General features: G+C 47.5%; 3 protein-coding genes and 1 pseudogene across 21 annotated transcripts in view; 1 reads left to right on the top strand and 3 right to left on the bottom strand.

The window, feature by feature from the left end:
* The window catches only part of HERC1 (HECT and RLD domain containing E3 ubiquitin protein ligase family member 1), a 187,240-nt gene extending 186,164 nt beyond the window's left edge, over nucleotides 1–1,076 (top strand). For all 13 annotated transcript variants that reach the window (XM_049611706.1, XM_049611711.1, XM_049611710.1 and 10 more), the window contains one exon: nucleotides 431–1,076. In XM_049611706.1, coding sequence (XP_049467663.1) covers nucleotides 431–616 — 186 coding nt within the window. In that variant the 3' untranslated portion in view covers nucleotides 617–1,076. The remainder of the gene's footprint in view (nucleotides 1–430) is intronic.
* LOC125908873 (keratin, type II cytoskeletal 8-like) overlaps nucleotides 1–23,945 on the bottom strand; it is a 327,398-nt pseudogene that overhangs the window by 4,345 nt on the left and 299,108 nt on the right.
* On the bottom strand, nucleotides 7,517–11,524 carry FBXL22 (F-box and leucine rich repeat protein 22). The gene is made up of 2 exons (XM_049611735.1): nucleotides 10,940–11,524; nucleotides 7,517–7,853 (listed from the first exon to the last, which is right to left on the bottom strand). The coding sequence occupies exons 1-2, from the start codon at nucleotides 11,272–11,274 to the stop codon at nucleotides 7,517–7,519; spliced, it is 672 nt and encodes a 223-aa protein (XP_049467692.1). The 5' UTR covers nucleotides 11,275–11,524.
* The window catches only part of USP3 (ubiquitin specific peptidase 3), a 106,597-nt gene continuing 96,770 nt past the window's right edge, over nucleotides 14,119–23,945 (bottom strand). For all 7 annotated transcript variants that reach the window (XM_049611718.1, XM_049611721.1, XM_049611719.1 and 4 more), the window contains 4 exons: nucleotides 21,653–21,771; nucleotides 20,305–20,418; nucleotides 20,096–20,163; nucleotides 14,119–17,855 (listed from right to left, as the gene is read on the bottom strand). In XM_049611718.1, the coding sequence (XP_049467675.1) occupies nucleotides 17,690–17,855; nucleotides 20,096–20,163; nucleotides 20,305–20,418; nucleotides 21,653–21,771 (467 nt within the window). In that variant the 3' untranslated portion in view covers nucleotides 14,119–17,689. The remainder of the gene's footprint in view (nucleotides 17,856–20,095; nucleotides 20,164–20,304; nucleotides 20,419–21,652; nucleotides 21,772–23,945) is intronic.

Here is a 23,945-nt window from a genome sequence, read left to right as displayed (position 1 = left end):
ACTCCCTCCCAGTTCCTTCCATTTCCTCGGCTGGCAGGGGATCCCTGAGGCCGCTTCAGGCGCCTCAGGCGATAGGGAACGAGCTCTGCTGCACCCACACTCCGTGGCAGGCACCGTGAGAAGTGTGTTCTCTCACATGATCCTGCCGGTCAGGGCTTGCTCTCACCTTCCACACGGGGCCACTGGGGGAGTGAGGACAGGAAGGAACCCTCTTCACCAAAAACTTTGGTGGCCGTGGGACACCAGAGCCCGCCTTCCTTCCAACACAGCACAGTCTGTCCTTCCCCTCTAGTCGGCCCTGCAGTCCTGTCTGTGGAGCCCATCTTAAAGGCCGGGAGAAGTGCTTTCCTGATTTTGGGGGGGCAGCAGTCACAGGTACCCCGTGACACCCCGATGCTGCAGTCACGGCTCCGGGTCTCTCTCTCCACAGCCTTATGACAGTCTGCCTACCTCACAGACCTGCTTCTTCCAGCTGCGGCTGCCCCCCTACTCCAGCCAGCTGGTCATGGCCGAGCGCCTGCGCTATGCCATCAACAACTGCCGCTCCATCGACATGGACAACTACATGCTCTCGCGGAACGTGGACAACGCTGAGGGCTCCGACACCGACTACTGACCGCGCGGGGGGGCCACCAGCCCCTTTTCTCAGTGATGCTCACTTCCAGTTTCATGTGGATACACTTTTATGGTAACTACATAGATGTTTTAGGAACATAAACCGACATTACAAACAGTGGCCACATTTAGTTACTCTAAATGTAACAAAGAAATTAGATGTTTTTATTTTTCTGTGATTGTACAAAAAAAAAAAAAAAAAAGACAAAGTGCTCTCAGTCAGGTTTTTCCCTCCACATTTTTGGTCACTTTTGATAAGTTTGCATGGAACCATTTTGGTGCATTTTTAGTTGGGAATGGTACATTTTTGTAAACCCACCCAGTGAACATGAAATTGTACATTGTGTATAATTGTTCATTAGAAAGGACAGTTTTACATGAATATTCATATATTTATTTTGTTTTAATTTGAATTGCCTGTGCAGGGTTCCTTATGCAGAGAAATAAAGCCGATGCAGGAACCAGAGCGTGGGCTGCTTTTGTTACCTCCAGTGGAGCCTCTGACTGAGAAAGGACAAGCTCTGGGGCTAGTCTCACTGTGACGGCGTTTTGACCCGTCAGAAACACTCCTTCACACCGAGTGAGCTTGGCTTGGAGATGACAGAGCAGCCCCTGGGAGTGGGCAGCCCCTACTTTCATTTATTCTATCATCCTGGCTGCCTTACTTCGTCCCCTCACCCATCACCCGGGGCCCTTGGGTCAGCCCGTTGGCCTGTCCTCTCAGCAACCCCCTTCCTCCTCCTCTGATGCTGGTTTGAGTGTAACATGCTAACAAGAGCCTTTCCGGAATAGCCCCAGTGGGGAGTGGCTCTCCTAAGCAAGGAGGAAGCTAACGAGAGTAACACGATTTAACCTTGCCTGTGAGGAGTACGTGGGGGCTTAGAGAGCCGGGCGGTTTACGGTCGTGCAGACGGACCGCCATTGCTAGTAGGCACTCCGCACGCACGAATGAGTGACCACGAGAATGAGCGGGTGAATGTGCAAATAATATGAGAACCAGTGAGTGGCTTTCGTATCCTTGAATGGTGGATGGTGGGAAGCTGTGCATGGGCTGGGGAAGGGGTTACACTCCTGGGCATGTCAGAATGAGCGGGTGGTTCTGGGAGAGGGGGCCATCTCAAGAGCAGCTATGAAGGTTCTGGCTGCGGGGAGTGGGAACAGGAAGAGGGCAAGGCCTTTGGGTGGTTTGTCTTCATCTACAGCCAGTTCGTTGCTGCAGTACTTCATGGACCGAGGACAGTTCAGTCAAATGAGGTGCCAGATGGAGAGCTTTGCAGGCACTTGTTTTCCACAAGGAAGGTAGAAAATAAGTGTTTTCAAAGAGAAATTGGAACAAAGATACGGTTTTGTGTTATATAGATATTTCCCAGTGACTGTGCCTAATAATACGTGTCACGATCACGTTAGTTTTGTCGAAGAGAAGCCTTCAATTGGAATTGGGTCTCAGAGGGAGAAACTACAGCTTCTGGGAAGCCACAGGGGTTCTGGGCAAAGACGAACCTTTAATACTTGATGTCAGAGCTCAGTCGGCAGGAACAGAAGTGGTGAAGGGCTCTGGGCCTAAAGCACTCAGCCTGGGGTGGAAACACACTGCCCAGGCCTCTGGGCCAGGAGGGAACTGAGAGGAGAGAGGCCTCTGTGTGCTCCTGAGGTCCTGGACAATGCCAGAAGATGGGTCTCTCAGAGCCTCCTGGGCTGGTTCCTGGTAACAAGTGGCTCTTCCCTCTTTCTGAGCTGGGCTGGGAGTGTGCCCAGCTGAAGGCTACATCTGCAGTCTCGGGGTTTATTTTATTTTATTTTATTTTATTTTAATTTTTTTAAAATGTTATTTTTGAGACAGAGAGAAATAGAGCATGAGCAGGGGAAGGGCAGAGAGGGAGACACAGAATCTGAAGCAGGCCCCAGGCTCTGAGCCATCAGCACAGAGCCTGACGTGGGGCTCGAACTCACAGACTGAGATCATGACCTGAGCTGAAGTTGGACACTTAACCAACTGAGCCACCTAGGCGCCCCTCAGGGTTTATTTTAAATAAAAATAATGCCTCAACCTTTGAAAGGCTCTGTCCTTTGCTGCCACATTTGATTCTTGATTGTAGGGCAAAGGTGCCCTCAGCAGGCTGATGCTCATGGTTCCAGGCGCCACCTGTCAGGCTTCCTGGACAGCTTTTCAGGAGGTCTGACCCTGCAAGGAAAATCTGCATAGACACCTTGATTTTATAACAGATGCCATTTCTTTGCTGGAAACCTGTCTTTTTTTCTTCTTTTGTAATTTGCTGATTTTTAGAAGCCCTGAGAGAGGAAGGTTGAAGTCCCTGGTCTGAGGGGCTGAAGTGGGCCCAGCACAGGTGTTTATCCCCTAGTTCACTTTCAGCCTCTCTGTAGAGGCTTGGGCAGTTTTTTATTTGCTGGATTCATTCAGTTAAATACTTGCAGTTTTTTTGACCCTGACATAGTCTCCAGAGAATTTGGACCCCCAGCTTTTAAAATTTAAGATTTCCCCTTGGGGTGCCTGGGTGGCTCAGTCGTTTAAGCAACCGACTTAGGCTCAGGTCATGATCTCACGGTTTGTGGGTTCGAGCCCCGTGCCGGGCTCTGCGCTGACAGCTCGGAGCCTGGAGCCTGCTTCGGATTCTGTGTCTCTCGCTGTCTCTGCCCCTCCCTTGCTCACACTCTGTCTCCCTCTCAAGAATAAACAAACATTAAAAAAAAAAGTTTTAAAATTTAAGATTTCCCCAGAGGCCTTTCAAAGTGCAGCTTTGTTCTGGGCCTCCCAGCTCTGTGGCCCTTGCCCAGCCCTGCCAGTCAGATGTGTTGAACTTGGTTTTTAGCAGAAAAAACAAGTCTTGGGCATTGTATCCTACAGCTGGAGGAATCCTAGAGCTAAGGGGTCAGGTGACCTCTCCTTTTACAGACCATAACCTGAGGTCTGGAGAGGGAAAGTGCCGGATCACAAGTGTGTACAGGCTAGAGCTGGGAGCCCTGGCTTCCTGTGAGCACGTCCACCGATGATGGTAGAACCCAGAGAGCTTAGTTCCCGCCAGTCATCCCACCTGTGCAGAAATGGGCCCGTGTGTCCCTGTAACACAAACCTCATGGCACCTCCCCCACCCCAGGAGCCTCCACCTGCCAAGGAGCATCCTGGAGCCCCTGACCTAAGAGCGTGCGGCTCCAGTCTCTGCTAGTACTGAGGTTCCCGTGCAGACCAGCTGGCACCGTGTGGTGACTGGCATCAGCTTTCCACCGGGGAGCACTGTCCTGCCCGGGTGCCCGTGCCAAGGCTGTGCGCCCTCCCCCTAGCTTTTCCTCTGTGTAGCCATTGGCTGCCTTGGCCAAAACTGAGTGAAGAGTGCGTTCAGGAGCTGGAGAGTTTGTAGTCTGCTCTAATGGAAGCCGTGAGGACACTCGTAACCTCCGAGCCATTTTCAAGTGGCTTTGGAACACAGGCTCCCGTCTCCCCTGGCATCTGTGGGGATGCCTTGGGCTTTCTGGCTGCACCCTTGCTGAACTGTACCTGCTGATGGAACACAGACCCTGTGGGAGCGGGGGTCAGTCTTTCAGCGTGGCTCAAATCAAGTGATGTCCTCCATCCAGTGTTCCTGGATCACCCCCATATAGACCCTGCTTGCATCTTCCTGGTGCCCAGGCCTTATGGGTTCTGCCAGGCACTTGGCTTTTCCAGGCCCCCACAGATGTGGATGTGAGGACGCCTCTCCCTACCCCAGCCCTCCAGGCAACTGCACATTTAGACCTGATCTCATCAGAGCGTTACAGAGAGGGTACTGGTCCTATTGTAGAGATAAACAGGCTCAGAGAGGTCATAACTTGTCAGAAGTGATGGATGGCAGAGCTGCAGATCACTCAACACTCCCCGCAACCCCAGATGATTGAGTCCGTGGATTAATTAGGCATGTTATGTCCCTTGTTCTATGCAGATCTGAGAGAAGACCTGGAACATTGTTACTGATCAAGCAGGGGACTGACTGTTCTGTCAAGGGCTTTTTGCTCAGTGCCCACTGATGTGAACAGCACCTGTTAGAAGGCAGATCGGAGAGCCATCTCATCAGTGCCTGCCTTCTGGCTGTACCTCAGGTGGCCCTCACGCCCCGGGGAGGGGGCGGGGCCCGATTCAAGCTGGAGAAACCGTGTTGGATGCAGCTGTCAGCACGGCTTCAGTTCTGTGGTCACTACAGCCTCAGTATGTGGGGGATTACTGGGCACCAGAAGCTTAGCCAGGGGATTTAACCCTCATTTGTAAAAGAGCTTCCATAGGGAGAGGGAAAGGGGGCCTCAGGTTACCCTATTCCAGCTGAACTTGCAGTGACTTCCGCTTTACACACATAATGTCTTAATCCTTAGAAGAGCCCTGCAAGCAAGATTCTCTAGCAATCCCAATCCACAGATTAAAAAGCTGAGGGCCAGGGGCACCCGCCTGGCTCAGTCAAGCGTCCAACTCTTGATTTCGGCTCAGGTCATGGTCTCACAGTTCATGAGATCGAGCCCGAGTAGGACTCTGTGCCAACATCTCAGAGCCTGCTTGGGATTGTCTCTCCCCTCCACCCCCCCCCCCCCCCCCCCCCCCCCCCGTGCCTCACACGCATGCCCTCTCCCCCCCTCTCCCAAAAAAAAAAAAAAAAAAAAAAAAAAAAAAAAGGTGAGGTCTGGAGAAGGCTGACTGCTCTCAGAGGAGAGCCAGAAACTAGGATTCTGTTGTTCCCCAGACTAAACCCCCCAACTCAGGGCAAACAGAACCTGCTGAGAATTCAGGCTTATCAGAGATAATAAAAGCAAAGCCCAGGGCTTAAGTGGTGCTATTTTAAACAAACATTTAACCCCATGGAAGCCTGAGCTTTCTTTAAACATTGTTTGCAGGAGTGGGGGAAAGGCCAGCAAGGCCTCCTTCTAGAGTCCGGAGCTATGGTGGGTAAACTGGAAAATTACCCACCCGGAGGAGTGGGGCCCTCCCATTCCAGAGTAGCTGGCGGCCTGAGGCAGCGGGCTCTCCCTACACAAGGGTGTGAAGGAACTATGCCAGGCGTGGCCTCAGTGCAATTACCCACCAGAGCAATTACCCACCTGTTTCTGGGCTAAGCGCTGTGGAGACAAGGGGGCTCTGGGCGAAGCTGAGGCCTTTTTGGCAGTCCCTGGAGGGGTTGGGATGGGCTGGGTTGCTGCTTGCCTGCCCACAGGTTCTGCCTGGAGAAATTTCAGCTCCTGGGAGTCACCTACATGTATATCATCTCTGCTTGGGGCCCTGGCTCCTGCGGGTAGGTTGGGTGGGGGACCTCCAGCTCTCATTTCGTGCTCACAATAACCTCTGAGGCCCCAACGGCCGCCCACATCCCTATTTCTCGGATCTCCTTTTCTGCTCACCTTTCCTCCTCACTCACTCTGCTCCGGCCACGCTAATCACCAGGCCTCCCCTAGGCCACGCTAATCACCAGGCCTCCCCTAACTCACGGGCTCTGCTCTTGGTCTGGAGCCTTGCACCGGCTATTCCCTCCACCTGGAATATTTTCCTGCCAGATGCTGCTTGGCCCCCTCCCTCACTTCTTGTTTCAGATGCTGCCACTCAGGCTTATATTGATCAACCCCTTTTAAGTAGCTTCCCTCTCCCCAAACCTTCGCCAGCAGTTGCCAGATATCCCCTTTCCTGGTGCCTCCTCCCCACCTTCCGCCACCGTAGCTTTATTGTCTTTTTATATACCAATTACTGTCCCTTCTACTAGAAGGTAAGCTCCGTGAGAATGGAATTTCCTCGCTGGTTCCCCAATATTGGGCAACCGTGAGTACGGATGGAGATCCTCTTTCCCAGAAAAGAAACACCTGGCCTCAAGTGCCTAAAGGCCCTAGCTAACCGCTGGTGGTGGGCGGAGCCAGAGCGTGAGCGTCGCCTGCCCGCCGGCCCATGCATGGCTCCCTGCCTTCCACTCTTAACCCAAGTTTTCACCGTGTACCTGGGACCCGGAGGCTGCTGCCTGGACGAGAGCCTATACTTTGTGGCTAAAGGTGAGACATCAGTGACTAAAGCCCTGAAATTGTTAAGTCAAGGCGTGTGCCCATGTTGAGCAAGTCCAGCATGTAAAAATCTTTGTATCAGCTTCTAATTGGTTTCATTATCAAGAGACTTAAGCGGGGCTGCTGCTCTTGTTTTCAAATCTTTACTTAGGGTTTTTCAAACGATTTCTTCTGCCTTTGTGATAAGATAACCATAGAAAATAAGGATATGCTATTTATGAAAGAATCACATCTACCAGCGCATTTTCTAGAATTATGTGTGCGGTCTCTGCTGGGGAAAGGCAAGCGGGCTCTCCCGGCCACCGAGCAAAGGTGCGGGCGACAGGGCCGCGGTGGCGGGTTCGGTGGCTCTCTCCGACTGTGAGTCCCGGGTCCCCCGCTTGTCCCGCCCGCTCGCGCTGCACAGAGGCCACGCTCCTGGGAAGCCGGAGCCACAGACGTAGTGGGGGACGAGAGGCCGGCTGCGAAGGTCGCCCCACCCCCGTTCCCAGGGCGCTTGCGCGATGCCGGAGGGCTCCCGGTGGCCACGCCTCCCCGTGCGGGTATTTAGGCCCCCGCCGGGGATTGCAGTCCATGCGCGGTGCAGGCCTGTCCCGCTGCTGCAGGCAGTGTGTGGTTGAGGACCTGGGGCAGAAGGGCGTCGGGAAATGTGCTGTTTAGTGAGAACTATCCGAGTGTTTTCCCAGCATCCGGTTAATCTTGCACTCCTGTGCGTAAAACCGTCATTAATGTGAGGTAGGCATTAGTGTCCCAATTTTGCAGACCCGGAAACTGAGCTTCAGAGGTGTGACAACGCTCTGGGAGGTGGAGGGGCTGTGGTTGGAAACCAGGTTGCTCCTTCCGCCCGGCGGCCCTTGGCCGCGTGTCGTGCCTCGGCGCCGTCTGCCTAGCGCGGCAGTAGCTTACGAAGGGCAGTGCCGGGCGCCCTGGGGAGCTGGTCGGGGATCATCGTCGCGCTGTGCTCGGCTCGCAGCGCCAGGCGCGGGCACGCGGCGCTCAGGCGGCGCAGGCCGGCCGCGCTCACGTTGCGGCAAAAGTCCACGTGCAGGGTCTGCAGCGCGCGCCCGTGCGTCGCCACAGCAGCAAGCGTGCGGTTGGTGACGCGCGCGCAGTTCTCCAGGCGCAGCGCACGCAAGTGCTGGCAGCAGCGCAGTAGGCGCACGAGGCAGTCGTCGGTGACATGGCCGCATCCTGAAAGCGTGACGGACTCGAGGTTGGGGCACCTGCGGAGAGATCGTAGTGACCCCGGGAGGGGCCCGCGGGGTCGCGATTTGCGTCAGCCCTGGGCCCCGCCTGGTCCTGGAGCTCCCAGGCCAGGTTGCCCCCTAACAACCCTGGGACTCTCTGCATATTGTGGGCACGGAAACAGGGAACGGGACTCAGCAAGTTTAAGGAACTTGGCCTGCGATGCCGCGGCCAGGATCAAAACCAAGGCTCCTGTCCCATTTCTACTTTCTGCCTCTCCATTCCACCAAACTTCACTCTGCGTGGCTTTCAGCCTCGTGAGCCGCCCCTGGTCCTGCTGTAGGTGGACAACTCTGGATGTTCTTGGGTTCTCTCCGGACTCGTTTGCTTTGGGGTGAGAGAAGAGATGCTGGGTGACCAATTGAGTCTGGCTTCAAACTTAGGCCTTGATGCTCCTGGGAGGATGGTCAGGTGGGAACAAGGGTTTCCCTGTAGGGTGGCTTAGAGACGGGCACGTTCAACCCGTGAATCTGGGGTCGGGACATTTCTCCCAGTATGCCTGTCTCTGGGTTCTAGAGCCCGGGTTTCAGCTCAGTTAACTGAGACAGTTATTGCATGCCCACTGGGATGCCAGCCTAGAAAAGGTCAGGAACCAGAGTGAAGTGGGTATAGTCAGGGCCACTTCTACACAGTTTGGAGGCTCCTCTGCCCCAACCTAACCAGCACCTGCTGCTGAGAAGAATCTTGAGCAGAAGTTAGATTTGGCTTATTTGCTAAACCACTCACTGAGCTTTAGTTTCTTGGGGGAAGTGGGGCAGGCACAGCAGGGAGGGAATAATGCCTACCGGTGGGGTTGTAGTGAAGATTGAGATGGGGAGTGTAAAGAGCCTTAGACAGGGCCTTTTGTAGGCAATTGTAACTCACTTTTTCTGGGAGCACACAGAACCAGACAGCTTTGCAGTCAAGAAGGACCGGTCTTGTGGGCAGGGGCCTTGGCTCCCTGTAGCCAGAAGTTGCTGGCGTCTAGACTGGGGCTTTCCCTTTCCCGATAAGCTTCTCCCTTAACCCCCTGACTGTAGCAGACTGGGCACCGCCTCATTTCAGGCGCTGAGCCCATATCACCTCCCCAAGTTCACATGGCTTCTTTAGTCTTCATATCCAATCCTCTGTCTACACCCTGTTGTGTGAATGAGGGCTCAGGTAACTTGCCTGTAACTTATTTGCGCTCTGACCAAGGACAAATGCCTGAGCTGTGCTAGTCCTCCTTATCTGTCAAGTGGGAGAAGTTATTACCTTCAGGGTGGTTATGATGATTAGGTGTTTAAGCCACAAAGATGGTGAGTGGTCCCTTTTGTTGTAAGAACCTTTAGAATAATCTTGCTTGTAGGAACAAAACAGAGAAAGCGGACTCCTTCCCTGCCATCCTTCCCTGTTCTCCCGTCTCTCCCTGCCAAGAGCCAATTGCTAAAGAACCAGATTTGGTGGATATTAGTATCCACTGTGTGCCAGTGCTATTGTGTCATTTCATCTTCTTAGCCTGTGAGAAAGGTGACTTATCCCATTTTAAAGATCAAGAAAGTAGGTTGAAAGAGTGTAAATGTTTGGGCTGGGCTCCCATGGTTGGACAGGAGCAGAGCTGGGAGACTCCGCACGGAACCCTGACCACCAAGCTCTTTGTTCGTTTTGTGTCACTGGGGCCCCTTGCTGCACCCACATGGTGCCATGAGGGGCCTCATCCATACCTTGCCAGCTCTCTTACAGCAAGAATGGAACAACTTGAGAGTAGGCGTGACCCTCCCGTATATGTCACTCCAGTCTGATTTCCGGGCCTTGTTAAACCCATCGAGATGGCCTCATCCTGGCAGGGCCTAGCCAAGATGGGCTTTTCTTCCTGCTGCCTTAAAAAAAAGGCAGGGCGGGGCCACCACACTGTTTGCCTTCATTCCTGTCATGCTGCCAGTAAACAGCAGCTTTTAAACCTGGGTGGCAGCAAACTGGCGGAGCCTAGTGTGTTACCAACCAAGAGTGCTCTTCCTCAAAGTCAGGACAGGACTGGTAAATACAGGCTGAGAGACAGGCTGGCAGCAGAAGTCTGCTTGTGTGGGCTACCTTAGGCAGGAGGGTGAGACCATGGAGGGTTGCCTGTGGCTCAGCCTCTACCCATGGTAGGCTTGAAGGATGAGTACAGGATGTATTTGGGACATACTTACATCAGAAAATTAGGGGCAGCCTGGGTGGCTCAGTCAGCTGAGCTTCCGACTGGCTCAGGTCATGATCTCGTGGTTCCTGAGTTCCAGCCCCACCTCGGGCTCTGTGCTCACAGCTCAGAGCCTGGATCCTGCTTCGGATTCTGTGTCTCCTTCTCTCTCTGCCCCTCCCCCATTCATGCTCGCTAGCTTGCTCTCTCAAAAAATGAATAAACATTTAAACAAATTAATTTTGTCTAAAATTCAAATTTAACTGGATGTCTTGCATTTTTTTTTTTTTCCCCTAAAATCCAGTAATCCTAGGCTATGGGCAAATCACATGATCTCTCAGAGCTTTGATTTGCTCATTTGTAAAAATAGGCCAAAACACCCTTCCCTAGGGGTACAGTGAGATTAGTAAATTTCTAATGAGGAAACCATTCTTCAATACCACCACCCCTCCTCCCCCCGCAGTCTGGCTTGGTTCGACTAACCCAGAGCACCCTTGCTCTCCTTCCTTAGTTGCATGTCACAAACCTTGGAGTTTGTTTGCTAGGGGAAGAGTGGAGGCGGAAGCTAATAGCTGAGTCTTAAGAACCTTTCCCAGGGCCTGACCTTGAAAATAGAGGCCCAGCCAGAGCCCCTGAGGTCTTAATGGCTGCCAGGGCAGACAGCTGCCCGAATGCTTCCTCCTTGTGGCAGAAGCAGCTCCAGGACCTGTGAGGCTAAGAGGAGGAGAATCCCCACGACTGTACTCATCATCCTCTGGGGACTGTGCTGTGGACAGGCTGGGACAGTCTGCCTTGGGCCTAGTTAGATTGTCCCCAAAATGGAGCTATCTTGGTCTTGTGGTTTGTTCTTCCCTGTCCCCCAGAAGTCTCCTAGAGCTCTAGAATCCAGACCCCACCAAAGCCAGCTCTGCTCAGGAGGTGGCCTACCTGTCGCACACCTGGAAGAGGAAATCATTGACCAGACTCTCATGCCGGCTGCAGATGGTCCTCTGGAAGGCGCTCTTGAGCCAGTCCTCAATACTGCACACCTGCACGCGACTAGAGTACCAGCAGATGGAGAGGCTCCTGAGGGCTGGGCTCAGCAGGAAGTTGTCCTTCTTGAGTTCTACCAGGGAGTGAAAGTGCAGCAGGGGCCAGAGTGTGGGGTCCTCAAACACGTCCTGGAGCTGGGGGCAGGTCCTGGCAAGGTTCTTCCTGCTGTCCTTGTCCAGGAAGGAGAAGAGGTGCAGCAGGCACTCCCGGTTGAGCTGGGTGAGATGCATGGCGTGCAGCAGCCACAGTGTGTGGCCGGAGCCCGGGGACCTGCCCTACCTCCTGCTCCTCCTCCCCCGCTCTGGGCTGGTGGACATATATGGTTGAGGAATGGTGTTTATTTTTGGCTAACAACTGGTGCTGAAGCTCTGAGAACGGGGCGGGGGGGAAAGCCAAGATCCAGACATACGTGTAGCAGTCTGTGGTTCGGCTTATGTTCAGAGGAATTGAAAATCCTGGCAGAAAAGCAGGCTATTGAAGTTAAATAGCTTCCTTAAAAGGGATTTCTTTCCCTTTTAGCTGACAGTGGTGCTTAGCAGAGAGCTCTCTTGGCTCTTCCCAAGGCACTTTCATTGGAGGGTGGACGGCCAGACCACCTGTCTAGGCCTGTAGTCTCTGCTCACTGGGAGAGACCCTAATTATAAATTGTATGTTTTCATTTTCTAGTGTATCAATAGGAGTCTTCTGTTTCACTTAGTAGGAAGCAGCCTGTTGTCTAGAGAGCTAAGGGTGACAGTTCTGTGTGCAGAGGGGGAAGGTGAAGCCATGGGTAATGCCCCCTTTCCTGTGAGTTTGCAGGCCAGGCTGGACCACCTTCAAATCCTGCTACCCTCCACCAGGCGACTGGACTGCCTTGGCCTCCCAGCTGGCTGTTTTTACCTTGAGTTGTTTCGCTAAGCTTCCCCTCAAGTAGCTTAGCTGTCAAGGTTCTTCTGTGTGTATTTGTGGAACCTTTTAAGCTTCAGTTTACTTGGCTTTACATCTTACTATTTTTCCGGCTAAGAGCCCTGCTGTATCTCGTCTGTATTTCCCAAAATGTCAGGATGGATGAGGTAGCTCTTAGCACAAAACTGCCTGAAACAATTCTAAGTATTTTAGCCTAAGCTTGCCCTTTAAGCCAGCCACACACCATCCTCTTCGTGAATGCCTTCATAACCGGGCCCCTGAGCCTAGGCAGGCTGCCTGGAGGCATCATCCCTTAAGTTCTCCTTTCCTGACGTAATTTAGGTTTCTCAGTACGTGGATCTATTTTCTAATACTCCACTCCCACTCCCATCCCGGATTCTACCATCCCGGATCCTACCGTATGTATTCTGCTATTGTGAATTACCGGCATTATATGCCCCTCTGTTAGTTTGTTTGGGGGAAGAGGCCAAAGGCCGCATGCTGCCTCATGAGGCATGGACCATATTTTTCTCTGCTCCAGGGAACACCATCTAAGTAAGTTAGCTTTGTTCATTCTCCCATTTGATTGGAATTGGACCTAAGGGGATACTAGGTGTCCAGTTGTGTGGCTATAATGCAGATGAATGCAGACTAAGGCTTAGTCATTCCTGGTGCAGCTTTGCCTTTGAAATAAGCATGATGCAGGGGCGCCTGGGCGGCTCAGTCGGTTGACTGTCTGACTTGGGCTCAGGTCATGATCTCGCAGTTTATGGGTTCGAGCCCTGCACTGGGCTCGCTGCTGTTGGCACAGAGCCCACTTCGGATCCTCTGTCCCCTTCTCTCTGCCCCCCCTGGAGCCCACCACTCTCTCTGGGAAATAAACCCCAAACAAAACAAACCATAATTCAGCTAAAGAAACCTCTGAGACACCAGACTTAGCGGTCCCGTGTGCTTGGTTACCCCAGCACTGCCAAGGCGAAGTGGAAGGGGTGACTTTTCTTAAAAACATAGACCAAGAGACAGCTAAAAGAAGCATTTCTCAAGGAAAGGGCCACTAGTCACAGCTAATATTCCAGACTAACCATTTTAATGGTTCACAAGTACAGCTGACAGCCACGGCCCCTCTGGCTCTGGTTGCACTTAGCCAGTCTAAAGGTATGCTCGGCTGGGTTTTAATAGAAAGCCTTACGATCTCCACTTTCCCTCCCAGTTCCTTTCCAAACCAGTACTTTTCAGAGGGCTGACCTCTTAGAAATAGGTGGTTCTTTGAACTTCTTAAAAGGTTGGCCACTGGCAAGTCCTTGTGGTCTGTTGTGGTGTCCACAGAGTCCTGGGGCCCTGCTGGAACAGTTCCAGGCTGGCAGGGCCAATGTTCAGAGCCTGGGGGAGGGGAGGAATATCCCAGAGCAGGGGGTGGTGGGCCCAAGGAGGCAGGCGCGCCTGCAGGGAGGGTCTGGACCGCCAGGGTGCTGTTGACAACTGCTGCTCCCAGTTGGCCTGTAAGCCTCTGACCAGCACAGCTGCCTATGGGAGCTGGAGGCAAAACCATGTGCGCTTCCGGCACCTCTGTCTCCAAAGGTGGAAGACTGACAGGAGCAGGCCAATAAGTAAGAGGGAAAAAGGAGGGATGTGGACAGGGGAGAGGGGGATGGTTCTTGTGTTTTCATTCTCCAGGGACCATGGGGGCAGAGGGGTCGTGTGTGTGTGTGTGTGTGTGTGTGTGTGTATATATATATGTATATATATATAGGAGCTTACTGAAAACCAGAATGTTTATTTCTTAACAGTGGCACTTTATTTGCCTGTCTTACTTTATTTAAAAGGTGACCAAGAAACATCCTTTGCTCAGAGCCCAAAAGCCAGTTCCTCAGGGTGGCGTCTAGCTCTGAAGGAGGCAAGCAGACGGCACTTGATAAGACGAGCTGTGCCAGGGGAGGCAGGGTGATCTCACTTGGCTCTGGTGCACACGGGCTGCTCCTCCAGCACCTGACTGCGGGTGCCAGGGTGTCCCTTCCCACCACTACCTGTCCCTGCAAGTCACTCCATCCCGGCCTCTGTACTCTGGCGGCCCCAGATAGGGATGGTTGAGAAGCAAACTGCTGACTGACTGACAAGGCCCATGGCTGGAGCAAGTGCACCATTACTTCCTTGGCTCCCATGAAAGGAGCTCAGAAATAATAGCCAAGAGGAAAGAGACCAGAAATTTAATGATACGTTCATCCATAAAACAGTTCAGGTTGGTGAAGCAGAAAAGGGATGTGATTACAACATAAATGAAATTAGTCACTTGCACAGTTAATCCTCTCGCATCACACAAACGAGGCTTTTGCGGCAAACGGTCACATCAGACACAACCAGCACCGGCGGAGGGCAGGGCGCTCTGGAGTCCATCATGCTCAGACCCGCGAGGCGATGCAGAGACCTTGGCCTCCAGCACGACCCACCCCGTGGCTGCCTCTTCCTGCACCGCAGCCCGTTCCTGTGGGCTACACCCCAGTCCCCTGGGACCGGTGCCCTGGCCGCAGAAACAGACTGCTCATGAGCCTTTTCAGGGCCGGAGTGAAGAGGCCACTTGAGCCACAGGGTCCATGAGGGAGTTGAGGGGATGCTGGGGGCCGAAGTGGGAGAAGCGTATCTAAATAGACTTATGTACACTAAACCCATGAAAGAGGTTTGGCTGTTAAGAAATAAAGATGTCCCCAACTGCAGAACCAAGCTGCTGAGTAGGTTCCCCAGGTGAGATACACATTTAGCACTTGACCAGGGCCTGTACACTTCACTGGTTTAATTCTATTACATTTGTCATCACTAGACACTGAGTAGAATACAGTGGATAAGCAAAGGTTTCTCCACCATGGAGAGAGATTTGTGTTGCCACAAACGGTTTCTATCACCCACCTGTGTGGGAGGACTTCTGAGGAAGTTTTCTTGTTCCACGGGAGAGGTGTGACAGCATGAGGCACCGCCTCAGCATAAGCTCTCTGCGCGAGAAGCCACACACACACAGACGACATGGCACAAGGGGAAAGCCCTGAAGAGCACACAAAGATCAGCTTTTAAAATAGGTGTGATAAGGCTATACACAGTTAAATTTTGTAAATACGAATAGGCACATTTACATCACTGGTGTTCAAATGCACAGTTCAAATGGATCCAATCACTTTTCCAAACAGCCTTCCTTCATAACACCAAACATTCTGCTTAAGTAAAATCAAACACTAAAAATACTCCAAAAATTCAAAGAGGAGATGTGCCCATCTCTTAAGCCAATGATGTTACCTGTCTAAGGACCACTTTCCCCCAGCAAAGCAGTCTGGCTGTCACTAAGTTCCTTTTGGTACGAAAAGACAGTTTTTCTCCACCAACATCAACACTGCCCAAGGCTTTATTGTTGAAGTCATAGCAGCTGCCCATTAAGAAGGAATAATCTAAGTGCAAATGTTAGAAGTCACAGCTATATACCGTCTCAGTAAAAGAGCCTGAATTCATAGGAGACACTGAACAAAAATCAAAGAAGATGCACATTCCAAGTTCAATTACATGTGGTGTTAATATATTAATATATTAGGTCAAATTATGTGAAACTTTCACTTTTGTAGATCAAAAAGGCAAATACCACAAATTTCCTATGGTTCAACCTAATGTAATTTAGAAGTGTAAACTATTTAAAATATATGTTGCCCTCTTAATTATCTTCTAAGGTGTCAGACCTAAACATAAAGGCAAAGCTTTTTTCTCTGGAGTGAAAATTTAGACCACTGCTATCTAAGAGAACTGCCCTAGACCTCAGCAGTCCTATGCCACATGTGGCTGCTGAGCACTTGGAATGTGGTTTGTGTGACCGAAGAACTGAGTTTGAAATTTAATTGAAAAAAATATATGTTTATTTTTGAGGGGGGGGGGGAATGGGAGGGGCAGAGAGAGAGGAGATACAGAATCCAAAGCAGGCTCCAGGCTCTGAGCTGTCAGCACAGAATCTAATGTGGAGCTCGAACTCAGGAACCAAGAGATCATGACCTGAGCCAAAGTTGAACATTTAACCTTCTGAGCCACCCAGGCGCCCCTAAATTTAATTTTAATTAAACTTTAACCACATATAACTGGTGACCACCATAGTGGATAGTACAAGTTTAGACACAATTGCAGTTTTCTCCTGGCCATGTTAAAGTGTTGAGCAGCTGATTTTTGCTCTGAGAGAACAGGAGATATACCTAGCTAATACTGAAATGGAGCCACATCTTCTCTTGCAACTTCAAATATCCACCCTGAGGACAGCTGTTAGACTTTATTTTACATTCATGCACTTAAAACTTGACAGTTTTTTCTTTTAATAGAAAAAAACAAGATTACCAAAAAGTCTGGTAGGTTGGCTTAATATGAAATACATTCTGCCCCTTGTAACTTGTAGACACTTGAGAAGAAAATAAAGGCTGGAATGAGAGATGAACCTGAAAACAGTGCCTAGTCCTAAGGTGCAACCCTCTCTGGGAGTCCCTTTCTCTGATTCCTTCATCAGTGCTGCCACTGCCCCCCACCCCACCCCCAAATCAACAAACTAACCTGGAACACTTGCAGAAATCACAATTACCTTTCTTAGATGGAATTCTGGTTCCAAATTTCAATTTGAGTTAAATCTTAATGGAGCCTGTACCTATGTTTCTTGAACACAGTTTTAAAACCAAGACTGCTAAACTCAAGAATAGAAACTCTGTTCACAGTGAGAATATTTTCAGCGTGCTCTGCTATCAGGATAGGCCAGTGGGAGTTGTTAAAACCCAAAGTAGCAAAGACTCAAATTTCCTTCTGGGAAGTGTAAGTGATGGTCAAATCAGCTCGGGAAGTCAGCATCTCAACTTGAGATGGCCAAGCAAGAAATAAGGCAAAAGTGGACAGGTAGTTCCTTCCATCCAGCACCACAGACAGTGGGGGAACTAGATGCTGGTTCTAAAGGCAAACAAGCTGTGGTCTCCTCACCTGACAGTATCTATACCGTGTAGCTGAGTCACAGACATTTTTAAACACTATATGTATCTGGTCTTATCTGGACTTTTCTGTACTCTTCTCTCCATGAAAACACATGCAAGCAAAAAATAACCCCGAAACAAAATAAAACTTCAAAGGACTAATTCTTGAATTTGCAGTACAGGTACAAGTGATCCGACAAATTTATTTAATCAGTGCTGATAAGCAGCAGCCTTGAGAGATACCAAGAGCGGCAATCACCTGGTCTACTAAATGATGCTCTCCCAGTTACCTCTTACAATCGAAAAGAACGATTACTGACAGTCACTGAAATCTTGTGGGCCACAAATGATGTGCGCACATGATCCTGGATTTCGAGTCCACCTGATCTCCCATTACAGCTGTGAAAGGCAGCAGGCAGTTCTGCTCTTCGCAATCAGGAACATATCTTGCTTTCAGCATGTGACAGTAACAAAGCATTGATGTAAATGTGCCTCAAAGTGAGAATTGAAAACATTAATATAAAAAAAGTCAAATAGAACTAAGTTCTTGAAACTACATATAAAAACAATTATTACAACTAAAGCAGCAAATCAAAGTATCTGCTGAGGTTTTCTGGTAGAACTAAAAAAAAAATTAGTTGGTGCCCATGTTTAATATGTCACTACCATTGACAAAACTAAACCAAAAATAGGAAATTGAAAAGTGCATAATGAAATTAAATCTCGGATCAAGTATTTACGGAAAACTGGAAATGTTTGTCCGGTATAGTTGACAAATAATGATTTAAAGGAGGTATTAAAGTTTATCTGATCCAGCTTTGGCCTGGCGTTCCACATAAAAAAGGATGTAGGCCTTTGCCTTCACAACGGTGTCTTCATCAGTCAGCGTTACAGTACTGTCATTGAAATGGAACCAGCGACCTTCATGAGTTGCATATGCTGTGTAATGTCCAGAACCGACCCTATAAGGAAACGTAAAAAAATGAAAGAAAAGGACTACAGAAATAACAGAAGAATCTGCGCAATCATATAATCTGTTAGATATGCAATAAATTATAAATACTGTAATAAAGAATAAGCCCTAGGGACTTGTGGTTTAAGATGGCGGACTAAACTCATGTGTTTATGTTCCTCAAAACTCAAGGAAGTAACAATGAATGTGCAGGCATTGGAAATACAGGGAAGAGGGCCATTGAACGAGCAGGAACTGAGGATGTTCTACATCACCTAAAAGCAGTGTTCACATAGCACTGGGTTAATGGAAATACCAAAGGGGCCAAGGAGCTCAACCTAACAAGCATGGGTCAAGGCTTATGGACACATGGAAAAGTGAGGAACAGATTTCCATCACAGCCTTGGAAAAAACCTGAGCTTAAGAAAGTAATCTGCCTCCAGGAAAGGGCTTTTCTCTTTCAGCATGACCCACCCACTCAACCATACAGTCAGCCCTATAGTCAGCCCTCCCAGGTGAGAGAAAAGCCTCAGGTAGAACACTTTTCGTAAATGCTAGAGAAACCCTTACCATTTATCGATAATGATCAATCTCATCATCTATTAGGATTCTAAACAGCCCCAAATCATCAAACCCTTGGGGGGCAGTGGTGGGGACATAGTATGAAAGAAAAGTACTGGGAAGAACAAGCAATTAACCACTAACAAATTTAATGCAGAAAACCTAGGAGCTTTAAAAATTCTAATTAATACCAATGGTTTAAAAAAGCGCAACCATAAAACAAAAATGTATGTTAGGAAAAGGAGTTACCAGAAAAATGGGATTGCCATGGTATTAAAAATGTCATCTTCAATTTGGGTACAGATGAAATCCAAATTGGTGATTTGGAAAAGTAGGCCATGGCAGTCTTCAGAAACAGAGATGGAAATCATTAAACAACGGTTAAAATGTGGAAAAGAACCAGAAAATTCACTATATAATAGTCACCCCTTGTCCTCAGTTTCCCTTTCCACGGTTCAGTTTACCACAGTCAGCTGCGGTCCAAGAGGTGATGCTTTCTAATATATTGTCCAAAGGTCAAGAGAAGCCTAACACTGTCACAATTATAATTAATATTATAATTGTTTATAAATTAAGCTATCATAGGTATGTTTGTATGTACATGAAAAAATATAGTGTATATATAGGATTTGTTACTATGACTGTAAGCATCCACTTGGGAGTCTTGGAACGTTATCTCTGCAGATACGGAGGGATTGCCACACACGTAACAGGGAGAGAATGGGGTGGAACAAACAATATTTCCATGAGCTGAGGACACCAAAGAGTGTCCCTATCAACTACTAAGCCAGGAATACATCTACTATAATTTCTTAAATCCGAAGAGAGAGGATCCTACAACCTTCCAGTAAGTAAAAAAAGGTTGCCTATAAAGAGATGAGAATCAGACCTGTAGTGGACTTGGCCCTGGAATGATGAAGTCAAGGGAGCAATGTCTACAAAGTTCTGAGGGAAAAGGGTTCTCAACATGGATAGGGGTTTGTCCATGTTTAAAAGTAAAATAGCCATTCTCAAGGAATCAGAAAGTATAAACTAATAACAAAATTACCAGAAAAAAATTATTCAATAAAATAAAAAAACAAATCTTTAAACAGATGATATGAAGTAAGTTACTCTAAATAATTTCCCATTTTCCCCCAATTTAAAAGTCAAATGGCAAAGGAAATAAATAACTTTGGAGTAAAGCCTACTGAGGATTTTGTGGATAAATAGGTTCTCAATGCTGAGCTCAAATGAACCCTTCTCCATTTTGCTTTCATGTGCCTTTTCTTCTTCCTTCACAACATCCTCTCCAGAACATTCTTTCACACCACGACTGAAAGAAAGTTCTACCTCACCTGTGTTATGTATCTGAAACCATTTTTAAGGAGTTGACGGAGAATGATCAAGAGTGGTGCAAAATTGCAGGTCTTCGCTGTGCTTTTTATTTATTTTTTTTAGCGTTTACTTATTTTTGAGACAGAGACAGAGTGTGAGTGGGGAAGGGGCAGAAAGAAAGGGAGACACAGAATCAGAAGCAGTCTCCAGGCTCTGAGCTGTCAGCATACACCCTGACGCAGGGCTCGAACCCACAAACTGTGAGATCATGACCTGAGCTGAGGTTGGAAGCTTAACTGACTGAGCCACCAAGGTGCCCCTTTGCTGTGCTTTTCGAAAACCAACCATAAGAAAAGCCACTGACACACTTACCCAGAACCATGGTGCACCACCACAGCAGCAAGGTCATACAGGCAGCTCTCCGGGCCACTGTTCTCAGGCTATAGAACAAGGGAGAAGACATCCAGGACTGAGTTAGGAGCAGAGGTCAATGACACCCTAGCTCCTATCAATGTGAGGACTTAATTTTACTGAAAAGCCATCTTAGCACCCTCCTAGCAAAGGTAATTAATTTACCATACCTCTAGTAAGTAGCATTTCATGTCTAGGCCTCTCAATGGAAATTCTACATAGGTATCAACTTTGTTTCTTAAATATGCAGTCCAGTGAAATCGTTTCAGATGTAAGCATAGTACCTGGATGAGAGATAAGGACAAAGACTGTAAAAAAAAAAACCAAAAACATCTAATTTCCCTTTCAGTAAAATTAACTACTTGGTACTAATACCTCTCAGTAATATTTTAGGTGGCCTATCAGTTCTTTTTTTTTTTTGAACCTTGATAGTACTTTCTTCCACATACCTTATTATGATATTGTGATTTATAATAAATATAACACCTGAAATTAATACAACACTGTAGTTAACTGACTGGAAATAAAAACTAGAAAATATATATGCTAAGGGTTTAGGAGCTGTATGGAAAGGGGGTTAAGACCTAATATACACACACATATATATATATATAATATACATATATATGTTATATATATACACTATGTATTTTCTAAAATAATTATATATACTTTATATAATGTTATATTTTTAATTAGACTTATATAGTATATATATTATATATGTATTTCCACACAGCTCCTAAGCTGTTAGAATTTCCAAAGGGATGGCCATATAGGTGTCTTTGTTATGCCAATAAGGTAACTTTTTGACTGCCTCAAAGGATCGGGCGTGGTTGCCAGGGGTCCAACCATGTGATTACAGAATTGGAACTTTCAGTCTCCCCAACCCAACTCTTCAGGTAGGGCGGAGGGGCTGAAAGTTGAACAACTGCCAACAGCCAATGACTTAATCAGCCATGCCTATGTAATGAAGGCTCCATAAAAATCCTAAAGGAGAAGTTTGGACAGCTTCCAGATGGGGAACCAGAACACTTCAAAGTGCTACTGTGCCAGGCCCAAACTCCACAAGGGCAGAAGCTCCTCTGTTCAGGACCCTGCCCTATACATCTCCTCACATACATGTCTAGCCTGTTGGGCAGAAGCATAAAGTAACAAGCTGCATTTGCTGGGCTTCTGAAGCAGAGGTAGTCTTAGGGGACTGAGCCCTGAACCTGTGGAATCTGATCACTATCACCGGCTTTGACAGTGTCAGAGTTGCACTGAATTGTAGGACACCCCGCCCCGCTGGCTGCTTAGCAGTGGTGTGATAGGAAACCATCCTCTCCACATACTGGAAATTGTGATCAGGACACATTAATTATACATTCTCAAAGGGTTTATTTACCTCTTGCTGAAAACTCTAGAGACCAATATAGAATAGATCACATAGGCTGAAGTTACAAAAATAATTTGTCTTCTCATCAATCATAAACATTTTTCCCCTCAAAATTGCATAATTTGAAACTCCATGCTTACCTTGGGTAGTTTCTGAATCCAAAACTTTTTAGTGGATTTTTGTTTCTTTTTGCATTTGTGGCACATATATAACTCTGTCTCATCGAGTTCTTCTAAGTCAGTAAAACTGCGAAGACAATCTAAAACCAAATTGATTTTGGCGACATTAAAACAGAAAGCCTTCTACAGAGACAGTGTGCTGTAGAAAACAGACTGAACTTTGAAGCTGGACAACTATGGCTCAAATCTCAGCTTTATTAGCTTTGTGACCTTGGAAAAGTCAGCCTTTCTTGGTTGCAAAATGGATACCAAAAAACCCCAAACAAACCCACTTTGAAGAACTGTTGTGAGGAAAATAATGTGTGAAGTTCCTGGCCATCATGTCTGACATCTGGTAGTGATCAGTTAACGACAGGTGATACGGTTATTGGGTTTGATGTTTTTAATGAAGAATCAGTCTGGATCATTTTGATAAAAATGGTTTCCTTAAATCCAAGTTTGAGCAGCAACTTTCTCTCAATGTCTTACATTATAGTTGGACAAAGTCAGATCCAACATTTTCAGTCATAACTTACTTAAAAACATGGATTGCAGGAAACTACATTACTGACCTTCCTACTATACCTCCAGTGAATCCTTTGTTCCAGGCTCTACTCTGAATCCACTAGACAAACCACAGATAGTTGTTTTTTTTTCTTTTAAAGGTTTAACTGTGTAATCTGGGGTTTGGCATACTGCAGCCCCAAGCCAAATCCAGCTAGTTGGTTTTGTAAATAAAGTTTTCTTGGAACACAGACACACCCACTCATTTATATATCATCTGTAGCTGCTTGTACACTTAACAGCAGAGTTAAGTAGTTGGGATGCAGAACTTCTGTGCAATAATGCCTAACATATTTACTATCTGGCCTTTTATAGGAAAAGTTTGCCAACTCCTATTGTAATCAGTAAGGTATGTATTGTTCTGTAGAGAAATAATATTCTTTTTAGAGAAGAATATGAATGCCTGTACCCAGCCCTCAGGTAAAAAAATGGATTCTCTCTAGTACTGGAGGAGCCAGACTTTATGTATATATACGGCTTCCCCTAGAGTTCTGCAGTGAACGACCCTTTTAAAAAGCCATGTGTGGGAGCCCTGCTAGGAGTTTCCTGTATCTTCCCACTCACAAACCCCGTATTTCCCCCTAGAAATAGCCATTATCTTGAATTCTGTACTGTCTTTTTGCTTCCCTCTCTAGATCACATATATGCATATATGCATCTTTAAACAATACAATGTTTGAAAAGCTGGGTAGCAAGCACAAACCTAGCTATATAAGGAAAAGGGACACTGGTCTCTGTACTCAAGAGTTTTCAGGTCATAGTCCATGCTGGCTTCCATGAGACAGTATAAGGAAGAGCCTGGGAGTGCACAGGCCAATGTGTGGAAAAGGGGACCATGCATTCTTTGTGGGATTTTTTTGAGGTATAGCTGGCACATATTATTTTCAGCTGCACAACATAATTCAATATTTGTACTGTGAAATGATCACCACAGTCAGTCTAATTAATATCCATCACCATACGTAACATAGTTTAATTTTTTATTCCTGTGGTGAGAACTTCTGATTTAGCAACTTTTAAACATACAATACAGTATTATTAACTGTAGTCAACATGCTCAAATTGTATCCCAATGACTTACTAACTGCAAGTTTCTACTTTTTGCTCCCCTTCACCCATTTTGCCCACCCCCCATCCCTCACCTCTGGTAACTACCAATTTCTTTTCTGTTATCTATGAGCTTGGATTTTTTGTTGTTGGTTTTTGTTTTGGTTTTTTTTGTTTTTTTTTTTTTAGATTTCACATAGAAGTGAGATCATAAGGTATTTGTCTTTCTCTGACTTGTTTAACTCAGCATAATGCCCTTGAGTTCCATCCATGTTGTTGTAAATGGCAAGCAAGATTTCATTCTTTATGGCTGAAATATTCCATTGTATAAATATGTTGTCTTTATCCATTCATGTAACAGTTGCTTATATATCTTGATTATTGTAAATAATGCTGCAATGAACATGGGGATCATTTATATCTTTTCAAGTTAGTATATTCATTTTCTTTGGGAAAATACCCAGAAGTGGAATTGCTGCGTCATCTGGTAGTTCTACTTTAATTTTTTGAGGAACCTCCATAGTGTTTTCTACAGTGGCTACACCAATACACATGTTGACCAGAGTGTACTCCACATCTCTGCCGACACGTTATTTCTTATATTTTTGATAACAGCCATTCTGACAGTTGTGAGGTGATACTTCATTGTGGTTTTCATCTGCAT

The sequence above is a fragment of the Panthera uncia genome (assembly GCF_023721935.1).
Source record: "Panthera uncia isolate 11264 chromosome B3 unlocalized genomic scaffold, Puncia_PCG_1.0 HiC_scaffold_1, whole genome shotgun sequence".
In the NCBI taxonomy this organism is placed as follows: Eukaryota; Metazoa; Chordata; class Mammalia; order Carnivora; family Felidae; genus Panthera; species Panthera uncia.
Note: the sequence above shows the minus strand (reverse complement) of the source record. Positions and strands in the feature narration are given on the sequence as shown.